The sequence below is a fragment of the Passer montanus genome, unplaced genomic scaffold (genome assembly GCF_014805655.1).
Source record: "Passer montanus isolate IOZ18808 unplaced genomic scaffold, ASM1480565v1 scaffold50, whole genome shotgun sequence".
NCBI lineage: Eukaryota > Metazoa > Chordata > Aves > Passeriformes > Passeridae > Passer > Passer montanus.
Window position 1 is genome coordinate 6536609 of NW_024369930.1, and position 12037 is coordinate 6548645.

Consider the following 12037-nt stretch of genomic DNA (forward strand, 5'->3'; position numbering starts at 1 on the left):
CTGTGGAATGTTAGGTGTTTTGTTAGTCAGTGTGCTGGATTTAAGGAAGCACTATCCTGCCATCAGTATCACCCACAAGCTTCTATGGTGGTAGAAGTGAGGACAAGGATTGTCTTAAGAGCTTCTCTTTTTGGCTGTGGCTTTTCTAGTTAGATGCTTATATTTATTTTGTTTGGTTAGGGTTTTTTTTTCATTTTTTTTCTAAAACAGCCCTTCTTTTCATTATATTCATGCAATAACACTTGGGGTTTGAGCTTTTAAATTTTTTTTTTTCTTTACAGTCACTGTGCTTTCTGTTGAAATATATCTCTCAGCCTGTCTCTAAAACGAAGTGTGGAAAATGTGCTTTGCTTCATTATCTGAAAGCTAACAAAATTGTCTATTTTAGATCTGAATAGCTGAGAATTCATTATCATGAATGCAAGAGAAACTCCCTTTAAGTACGTAATGTTCTTAAAATATGCATCAAATCCAAAATCTTAGATTTCACCAGGAAGTGAATAAGCAGGCAATGCAGATTGCAGTTTATACATATTCATATACTTCATCAAGGTATTTTGTACCACACATTTCTGCCAAGGCAGTCCTAGGAGCCAAGCAGAGTCTTTGTATAAAGTCTTTGGTTTGGAAAGTGTTAATGGTGTTTGCCCATGTAGGATTTGTTGTAATAACCTGATAGCAAAGTGACGAAAACATGAAAAATAGTAGGAAAACCTGAGTCTCAAAAGCTTTGAGGCTTTAAGCTAAACATGGGTAGTATGAATGTGTATGGGAGAAAGCAGTTATGTTCACCATTGTCAAATGATATAAAATAGATGAGATAATTATAAACTCCACACAAAGGTGCACTCCTTCAGAGAAGAATACTGACATCTTCTCCAGCCCACTTCCATCAGTGAGATTGCAATGTTATTCCTATGTAATAAATATATCTTGTCAAGAGACAAAAGACATAGGCCAAAATTTTGTAAAAAACAAACCAATCAAAAAAACCATACACCCCCCAACAAAGGACCTAAAGCACTGTTATGTAATGGCTAAGGGAAGGAAATCAGAACAAGTCATTCATATAAAATCTTCAGTGTTCTAGTTTTCAGTTTGACAGAAATATTATTTCAAGGACAGGTACAGATTTTTTATTTTATGAGATGGTGAACCTGAAGCAATTATGCCAATTTGATCCTTTGAGGATCCCAGCTGATCTGGGCATTGCTGGTAGAGCTTTGGCAGAATGACCAGTTTTTCTTGTGTTCTGATAGGGAACATGCATACATTAGTATATACGCTCCAGGCAGCAAAATTAGAAAGCAGAAAAGAACATGAAATGGATCTAAATGCAGCAGTGTTAGAAAGCAAATAACCAAAATATTCTTAAAATAGCTTGTGAAATTTCAAGTGAAAAGAAGCCATTTAGAGTTGGTAAGAAGGTAAACATTACTGACGTTTTGTGTCAGATTGTTTGGTAGCAATTTTAAGCTATGCTCTGGCTATAGCAGAATATCCCTTGGAGATGGTAATAAATTAGCAAAACAGGATGTTACTGCAAGTGGTGTTGGGTGTAGTGATCATGTTAAAAAAAAAGCCTTCCAAATAAACAAACAAACCCCAACCCACTCTGCTAGGGCAGAAATAGACAGAATGTAGCTGAAGCAGGGCTGCAGGTCTTGGGTCTTGGCCATGTGGGAAGGACTGAGGCTTTGTAGCCCAGGGCATGGCCTAGGAAGGCTGACCTCCCTCATACATTTATTCCATTGCTATTTTCAGGCTCAGTTTTGCTTTCAAAAGGTATTGTCTCTGACACTTCTAGTTTTCATCATATATCCTGAGTAATCCAGGGTTGGGGGCAGCAAGTGCTCCCAACCAAGATTTCCACACATGTACACATCTTCTGCTTGTATGTAGACAAATTCTAACACAAATTAACTTTTTTACCCTGTGGTATTACAGAAGATTAGAAATATTGCTGTAAATGATATATATTTGTTTCCTCTTATCTAGATCACTGATTAGTTTTAATCAGATAATGACCAAGTGTACTGGTCACAAGCAATAACGAGGATGAATTTTAAGGGCAAGCATGCTAAGTAACAGGATACATATTTAGGATAGAAAAACTCATCAACATCTTCACTTTGTTGCTTCAACATGGGACATTAATCTGAAAGAATAGACGTAAAAATTAAAAACAAGAAAAAAAGCTAAAATCTTGATCAAGCCATTTGGGTGGGAAAAGATCAGCATTTGATTCTCAATAATGAGCTGTGACAGCCCATTTCACTGTGTTGGCTCATTGGTCTAACATATCAGGCAGCCATTTAATTTTTTTTATTTTCAATGTTTGTAATTACATACAGCATCAATTATTAATAAGAGCTGAAATCTCTTTAACTGATGTAGGTAGGAGAGACTTATTTACATCACTTTCAAGGTTCTGTGTTCTGACAGGTTAAATAAACAACTTGCAGAGTAACTCCAGCCAAAGAGTTGTTTTTTCTGGGGACCCAACTTCACTGGCCCTGAGCAAGCACACACAGCACAGGGATAAACAAGAGGAGGCAGAGACGTGCCCAGGCCTGCAGGGCTGTGATCCTGTGTCCTGGGATGGCTGCTGGCACTGGAGTGCTGGAATGGAAGGACACAGCTCTTTAGGAAGGACAGGCAGGAGAGATGAGGGGAGGGTGTTGCCCTCATGCCAGTGACCAGCTGGAGGGTGTGGAGCAAAGTCTGGGGGAAAGAGGAGCCAACCCAGAGCCTGTGGGTCAGGATTAAAGGGAGGGCAGCGACAGGGGACATTGCAGGGGGGTCTGCTCCAGCTGCCAGGCCAGGAAGCACATGAGGGCCCCTATGGGTGTTCTCACATTCACAACTCCTGGTGTTCATGGGGGACTTCATCCACCCCAATAGCTGCTGGAAGGACAACAGAGCATAAGCAATCCAGGAGATTCCTGGAATGCATTGGTAGTAACCCCTCCAGGGATAGGGGAGCCAACAAGGAGAGGTTCTGTGCTGGGCTTTGTTCTCACCACAAGTAGGATCTGGTGGGGAATGTGAATCTCCAGGGCAGCCTGGGCTGCAGTCACCATGAAGTTTGAGGTCCTCAGGGTGGTGATTGGGGTGCACAGCAAGCTCAATACCCTGGACTTCAGCAGAGCAGATTTTGGCCTGTTCAGGGATCTGCTTGATAGAGTGACATGGGAGAAGGTCCTGGAGGCAAGAGAAGCTTGAGAAAGGTGGTTAATATTAAAGAATTACCTCCTCCAAGCTGAGCAGTGATGCATCCTAACAAAGGAAATGGGGTAAGGATGCTAGGAGCCCTCTATGGATGAACAAAGAGCTCCTGGACAAACTCAAACACAAAAAGGAAGCCTACAGCAGGTGGAAGCAAGGACAGGTAACCTCAGAAGAATTGTCAGAAGATTGTCTGAGCAGCCAAGAGTCAGGTTAGGACAGCTAAAGCCCTGAAAGAATTAAGTCTGATCTGGGATATCAAGGGCAGCAAAGAAAGCTTCTGCAGATATGTTTGTCATAAAAGTAAGACCAAGGAAAATGTGTGCCTTCTCCAGAAGGAAATGGGAGACCTGATTATCTGTATATGAAGAAGGAGAAGGTACATAACAATTTTTTTGCTTCAATCTTTGCTGGCAAATGCTCCAGCCACAGCACCCAAGTTGCAGAAGACTTCAAGAAGGACTTCAAGTCCCAGAAGGGACTGGGAGAATGAAGAACCATCTGCTGTAGGAGGTTCAGTATATTCTGAGGAACCTGAATGTGCACAGGTTAATGGGACCTGATGAGATGCATCCAAGGGAACTATCCAAGGAAGTGGCTAGGCCACTATCCATCAAATTTGAGAAGTCATGGCAGTCAGTGAAGTTTTACTGACTGGGAAAGGGAAAACATAAGCCCCTTTTCTAAAAACGGGGAAAAAAGGAAGACCTGGGGAACTACAGGCTAGTCATTTGTACCTCAGTAGATACATACAGTGAGAGATTCTGGTATTTTAATCCTTTTATAGATGTATTGATGTCTGCAAAGGCAACAATAATTATGTATGTATTTGTTTTGGTACAGATGGTTTTAAAATCTGTAGATTAAATTTTTAATTAAAAATATATAAATTTTAGGGCATCCCATGAGATGAAGCCATTTTTTCTTGCCAAAATGTACTTTTCTTGCAACAGCCAAATTATTTTCTCTCTTTCTCCCAGTAGCACATTAATGCTACCACTGTAGTGTTGTTTCTCCCTCATCTTTGGCTTCTCAGGCAGTCCACAGGATTCACGGAAAGCCTGTGGTACCTTCATGCCTCACTGCCTGCATTCTGCTCTGTGTAGGAATGCACGTGTCCGTGTGCACTCTGTCTCCCTGGCTACAGAGCAGACTCAATTCCTTAGGGAGCCCTTTCTTCCTGAAGGTGTGAACTTGCCATGCCTTCCAGCACCACACCTTTCCTTGGATGGAGCCAGATCCCTCTGTGTGCAGATCCTACCCTTTTAGGAACTGTGGGTGCTCTTCACCAAGGTTAGTCTGAGTTTTGAAATGGGTTCAGATATTCTTGAGATGTTAAGCTTTGTTTATTGGGAAATTTGGTGGCAGTGTTGCTGTCTAACCTGTCAGGTTCTTTGGCTGACTGGTACGTGCAGGAAGCACCTGTGGCTGTGATTTACCTTTTCTCTTTGTGTAAAGGCCAAACCTATGTGCTGCTGTTCTTTCATTTTGTTTTTAATTTAAAAAAAAAAAATCCTCTTCTGAGACTGACTTTTTTGGTGAGGGAAATACTAAAACATAACTCATGTATTTCATCATTGAAATATTACCATTGCTGTTAAATTTCCAGATTTAAATACAAATATTTTGAAAGCTGTGCTCTAACTGCTGTACTGACAGGACTGTTTGTCTTCCAAATAATAGCTGTGCATTTGCTGTGCTCATCCCTTCCTCTCATGCCTCACAGTTGTCATAGCCTTTCACAGAGAAAAGACAAGAACCATTCTCCATAGATCTGGAAACTTCTTTTTCAGAGTAATTTCTACAAACTGTCAGGGAGTTTCTCATGCTTTCCCTGAGATTTTGAGAGGTCTTGGTGTGAAAGTACATTAACATAACTGTATTGTCTTGTGTTGGTCTCAGCCTCTGAAACAATCATTGTACCTGGATTAATCCTGAACTAAAATGAAAGTTTCCTGCGATGGAAGGAAATCAGAAGGGCCCCAAATTACTGGTATTATCCATGGTGTCCCAGCTTATCATTGTCATGGGTAATGAGGAGTTAACTCTTATTTCCTCCATTTGGGACATAAAAATATGAGTCTGACTAAAGCATGTATTTTAGAGAGGCATTCATTTAGATTTGATTTTGCTTTTGTTCTGATTAGGTCATTCTACTTAATAATCTGTGAAAGAAAACAAGTGAATATTAACTAGCATAATATAGGAATGTGATTGCAATAGGCATAATTCAGAATTTTCTGAAAGTTGAGAACTTTGAGAAATAGGTAATCTTGGAACTGAAAAGGTGGAACATATACTGCCCATGATCCTCACCAGTTAAAATTTAGCCTGGGATTTGGGTGTATATGATGAAAGGACCATAGATAAATCAAGAATAACTCTATTGAAAACAATAGAGTTAAATGTAATAAAATTAGTGTGCTGAGAGCAGATTCTCACCCTATTGTTCAGATTTGGGCTAGGTTTGACCCACTGACATCAGTGCTGTCCTTGAGAGCTTTAACACAGTTTTGCCCTTAATATAATAGAAAAAAGAATAATTTGGATATGACACTTTTTTCCTAAGTTCACCTGAGGCATTTGCACTTTCCACATGAGGAAAATGCATTATGGTGTGGATGTTTCTCTTTGTCTGTCCATTAAGTAATGCTACTACATTAGCAGTATTCCTGCTTTATAAGTAAGGATGGGGTCTGGGGGGCTATGGGCTGCTAAATTGAAGATTTTAAACATGTAATAGCTTAGTTTAATTGTTGAGGTTTATTTTTTTCATTTATTTGGGTTTTGATTTGGTGGTGGGTTTTTGTTTGTTTGTTTTTGGTGGGGTTTTTGTGGTTTTTTTTTTTTTTAAGGGGGTTTACTCCTTTGCCATATGAAGAAATTGCAGTAGCTAATTGAAAGTGAGGTTTGTGGAAAGTGTTCTAATTTTTACTAACACTGAAGATTAATCACTAATCCCCTGCCAGCCCTTGTCACTTGGAGCAGGCACTTTGGCTCTGTGTGTTTTTCTTAAGAGAGCATTACCTTGAGTTGCTGTAAGGATGGCAGGAGTGTGAGCAGTCTGCTGTGGCCTCTGTCCCCCGGAGCAGCTGCAGGGAGTGGGGTGTGCTCACCTGGCTTGGGCACAGCAGGGTTCCCTGCATCTGCAGCACACCTGGGGATGTGTCTATGCTGTGGTTTGCAGACCTGCAGGGAGCACCAGTTTGCAGGTCTAGCTGTCAGAGAGTGCTCAGGCATGTCCTTAACAGCCCCTGGTACACAGAGCCTCTTCTTGAATCCCAGGCTTACAGTCCCTGACTTCTTAGGCAGGCTGCATATCTAATGTCTGTGATGTCTTTAGCTTCTTATTCCAGGTGGCATTAATGGCACAAGAATCTCTGGCAGTTTCTGAAGCAAAAACATTTAAATTGTGAGTTTGCAAAAAGAGAGCTTAGGCTATCAGAACAGGTTAACCATCTAGAGGATGCCTAGTTAGGTTCCTTTCATAGCATTATCTTATTAGTCTTGATTCTCTACAAAACATCCCACAAACTCCCCTTTCCTCCTCTACTTACAAAGTTGTGCTGCTCTTGATCATTTACCAATTGTTTATATTTATTTGCTTGATCTCTATTGCCAAAGTATTTTAGAAGCTGTACTTCATACAGTTCTCTGAGCAAGGATTTTCATACATGAATTTCAGTTGCTAACAAGTGACAGACTGTGGAATTCTCTCTTATGTAGTGCTAGCAATCAAACTACTGGAATATGTCATATAAGTTTGTACACTTTCAGATGGTAATTTAATCAAAACTTCATTAGGATACAGACCTCTGTCATTTCTCTCTCATACACACCATGCCCACCCTCTGATAATTTTCCCCTGTCAAGTTTGTAATAGATTTTGGTTGAAAAAAAGTAGAACCTGAAGAGTCATGTACAATGTTGGAGTGACATCATGCTGTAAACAAGATTCTCTGTGCATAGCTATACGTTCTTTGTTGTGGTGCAGCACTCCTTCTGATGCTGCAAAAAATATTAAATGTCACTGGACATGTTCTGGGTTTATCTGTACATCTGTTTATGACTTTTAATGGGAAAAATCGTGCCTTTTTCAAGGGTGAGGTTTGCAGTCCATGAGTTTTGTTCCTTCTGTATTTTGCACAGATTAGTGGGGATGTGTGGCACTTGAGTTACTGTGTTATTTTTCTAGCAAGTTGTTTGACTTGAATAATTTGGAACAACCAGCCCTCAGTGGGATGTCACTATAACCTTTAAGATGAAGTGTATTTTTGCTGTAGAGTTAACTTTTAATAGCCATGTAGGTATTGCCTCACACCCATTCCCTTCCCACGTTGACTCCTGCTGGAAAGCCGCAGCTGTGAAGGGCCGTGCGTCAGCAGTGCCTGTGATCTGGGATGGGGTAACCCTCCCACAAGGCTGCCTGGGTTTCACATTGTGGGGTACAGTCCTTGGGCAGCCTGCAGAGCACAAAGGCAGCTGCTCTCTGCTGTGCCTGCACGGAGAGTCCTGAGAGCCTGCACATGGCTGAGAGGAGACAGGGGAGCAGAGTTGGGAAGCAGCTGGAGCAGCAGCAGGGTGGAAATCACAGTGCCTAAGCACCACTTCTGTGTCTGTGTAGCTTGGGGCTTGAACCTGTGCATTTAAGTACAGTATTCCTGTGTCCTGTGAGTGGGATTTCAAAGCTGCCCTCATAATTCAACCTGGATGCCAAGACTGTCTCCTGGCACCCTGTCTCTCTGGGTTCCTCTTCACCTGAGCTGTATGAATCAGGTCAGTCATCTCAGTCCAAACCTAAGAGTCAGCCTAACTCAGATCTCAGTAAGGATGGTGGCTAAAAATAGATATCCAAGGAAGGTGGTAATCACAGGCAGAAAGTGGTGTTTCTTCCCTGGGAATCTCTCTGCTGTTCCTGATGCTGTGTGGCTCCAGGAGGAGCATTTAATATCCCTCATTGAATATTTCTGCCATTGATTTGTCCATTTGTTTCTGGGACAAGACTTTCCACTTCTGACATGTTTGAAAGATAATTTAGTATTTGTTTTATGCCTCAAGAAAAATGCATCTTAGACTTTCTTTTGCCTGCCTTACAATGCCAGACATGACCTGGTTGACCACTCATCTACTTTGTACTGAAAACACCTAAATTCCTGGAGGATTGATTATTATCTGAGACTTTCTTGTATGCTAATGCTTCCACCTTTCTGAACAACAGAAGTATACTGTGATTTGCTACCAGAAAAATAGAGAGTAGTTCAACTTGCTCCATAACAAAGAACTGTGGGTTCTGTTTTTAAATCTTCCAGTAACACATTTGGATGACCTCCATGAAATCCCAGTCTGGGCAGGAAGGCTTTGTCTGGTTGCTGCTGAAACACTGATTATTCACATAAGCTCAAAAATAATCAAGGTTCTGACATTCTTGCTATTTTTTTTTTCTAACAGTAAATAATTTGTAAAATCTGTTGCACAATAAATTAAGCTACTTGTAGCCAAATAAAAGAGTGAAATTAGAATTATGTAGCTGAAAAACAAACTTTTTCTTTGACAATCGCTGTAACTTGTTTCAAATTATCTTTGTGCTATGTGTTCCTTTTTTTTTTTTTGATGTGCTGAGGTAGCTGTCTAGAGGAGTTAAAGCTTCATATCTACAGATTATATACAGAGCTGACAGCCAAAGCCCTCCCTGAGTTTGGGGAAAGCTTCTGAATGGGAGCAAAACATTATTTTATGCTTTCTTGTTACAAATATGTCAGATTCCAATTTTTTTTTTTTTAATATGAGCACATCTGCTGAGACCTGCTGCAAATTTACTTGCTTGAGGAAACAACTCAGCCATCTGATGGTGACAGTCATGACTGATGTCCTGAAATCAATTTGGCCCAGAACGGTAGTGACAAAATAAACAGTTTTTAGGAATCAAATAGTCCCCATATTACAAAACAGCAGTTGCATAAAATATGCTGTCTGTTTTGATAAAAATGTGTCTACATTTTTTGTCTTTTTATTTAAAGAAAAATTGTTCAGGAGAATTAGAATACATGTTTCAAAATAACTTTGCTGGTTGTGTTATTCTTGTGCTCATCTATATATGTGTTTGGGGTTTGTTACAGTTTATTAACTAGAAGTTTACTTCCTTGTGGCTAGCACTCCAAACCTCTGTAGTTGGGTTTCCCAGTGTATTTTTTTGCCACTTGGACCTGTCACTCCTGTATGTGCTTGTACAAACTATCTGTGACTGTGGTTCAGAAATTGTAGCTTTTTTCTGTTTTTTTGTCCCCAAAGGAATAAGAAGTCAGTTTGCATCTCAGGCTGTTGTTACTGTGTCTTCTGTTTTCTCAGCAACTTTTTTTCTCTTGGCTTAGGTGTTCAAGACATGATGCATAACTCCCATGTAAAATTTAGTGGGATAAAATAAAAAGGTTAATATTTTTCATTTTTCACTTCTGTTCAAAACATGAAGAGCAGTTTTTAAGGTTGAATATTAATAAGCACTGTAAGGGCATACATTTTTAATGTGGCTGCTGCCCACATTTGAAATTAGGTCATTCAGATTTTCTTCTTGCTCTTTATTCCAGCAGTTAATACATCACATGAAAGTAGAGTTCAAGAGCAGTGGTTTTTACTAATTAGAAGTCTGACGATTGTATTTGCAAGGCAAAACATAAAACTGTTTATCTATTTTATCTCTAGTAACTCTTGAAGAAGCCCGTAAACCTAGAAATGAACTAGAGGCAAAGCCATGTGTTGTAATTCGTGTTTTGCAGTCTCTCCCAGTTGGAAACAAGACAGGAGTCTGATTACAAATGTTTGCAGCATGCAGTTGGAGATGTGCCAGGATGGCACTATAAAACATTTGCACTGGGGTTTTGGTGGGGGTTGGCATTGTTATTGACTTACCTAAGGAGTTTTAAAGGTTAGTCAAAGCAAAAGTTGATCTTTTAATGGGATTACAAATTAATCTTTTTCTCTATGGGAGGATATTTAGTGCCAGATTTCTAATAGGTATATTTTGTAAAAATGAGGTATATTTTTTTACGTGCCCTGCTTTTATTGTGGTTTGCAACATGTCAATTTCTGTGCACTCAATGAATAATGGAGATGCAGATTTAAGTGTTTCACATTCACTCATGGACACCAGTAAATAAAAGTAACTCTTAGAAAGCTGAAAATGGTCTCAAAAGCTTTTTAGTTCGTATGTACCATCTTCTGCAAAGCTACTTAAAAGTTAAAGTGAATATGAATAGGTTCCTATAAAGATACAAAAATAATACTTACCTGGTGTTTGTAGTTGTCACACTTTGTATGAAGTATAACATTGTTATGTTTAAAGCAAGTTGGACTACTACAAAAATAATCAAAATGTGTTGTTTTCTTTCAGCTCCAGCGGTAAACCGATTCACCAGACGTGCATCAGGTAAGTGAATGGAATTCCATTTGTCTACATAATAGTTGAAACATTGTGCTGACAGTGATTGTCCTGTAGAATGTAATATGACAGTTGTTAAAGTTCTTTAAAGGTGTCTGACTTGGGCTAACCTCTAATTTGTTACCTGTTTCACTGAAAAATGTAGCCAGGTTTCAGGTCACAGAGCCTGTACAAGCCCTTCTTATTGCTGTGGAATTTACAAAAAACCTAAACTTTTTTATAAAACACCCTTTCCCCCTTGAAAATCATTTCAGTTCTAGCAAATCTGAAGGCTGAAAGCAAGAACTGAATGTAATCTGAATGTCAGCAGGGTTACCTTTCTTACTTCACAGACAGCCTGAAACTGCAATTTCGTGATCAGCTGTGCATGAAGAAATGTTCAGCTGTGTTGGAAATCTCACTGTTTTCCAAACCCAGGCTGGTTGGTGTGCATGGTGTGTTGCTGTGCTGTGCAGAGCTGGCAGAATAGGGTTTGGAAGCACCATTCCCATGGTGCTGCTGTGTGCCTGTGTTGGGTGTGCACCTGCCTCAACCTGGTGCTGGTTTGTGCATTCTTCAAGTTAACTTAGTTCTTGCTGGCTCAGAGGACTCTTTACCTTATTTCCATTACGTGTAATAGATCCCTCCAAGTTAATATTCTTGGCCTTTCCTTATTATTCTGCTGTGTCATGTCCTTTAGGCTTAATTTTTGAGGGCTTTTTTTCCTGAATTCTAAGGCCCAGAATCTAGATCTTATTAGAAGTACTCTGAATCTGAAAATGTGGCATAAAAGTCACCATGAAATGTAATGAGACTCATGGCTGACTCATAAGAGTCAGGAGAGCAGGAGATGTGAGCTATTCCTAGTAACTTCAGTATGCCATATTCAGTATAAAATGCTCTTTGTTTTCAACTTCAGGTAATTTTTAATAAATGTATTTCATAATGCAGTAATTCTATCCAGACTTCTAGTTTTGCTATTTACAACCTCAGTCAGGTAGTCCTTTATCAATGTAAAAATGCTAGTGAAAATCCTCAGGATGACTGAGGAACTGTAGAGAAAAAAGGAGGTTTGCAGGATTGGTGCGTAGCATATAATAGAATCACACAGTGGTTTTGGTTGGAAGGAACCTTAAAGATCAGCCAGTACCTACCCCCTGCCATGGGCAGGGACACCTTCCACTGTCCCACGTTCCTCAGAGCCTTGTCCAGCCTGCCTTGGACACTTCCAGGGATGGGGCAGCCACAGCTGGTCTGGGCAATCTGTGCCAGTGCCTGACCACCTTCACATATGTAGCACAAAGTAAGAAAAGGTAATTAATTCCAAATATTCTGATGCTTTAAGTTATGATAATACTTCATGAGTAGCTTGAAATGAAAGAAATGATTTGTTAACTG

General features: G+C 40.0%; 1 protein-coding gene across 1 annotated transcript in view; it reads left to right on the forward strand.

The window, feature by feature from the left end:
- PRKAR2B (protein kinase cAMP-dependent type II regulatory subunit beta) overlaps positions 1–12037 on the forward strand; it is a 74898-nt gene that overhangs the window by 18393 nt on the left and 44468 nt on the right. Inside the window, exon 2 of the mRNA XM_039723780.1 lies at positions 10613–10648. Within this exon, the coding sequence (XP_039579714.1) occupies positions 10613–10648 (36 nt within the window). The remainder of the gene's footprint in view (positions 1–10612; positions 10649–12037) is intronic.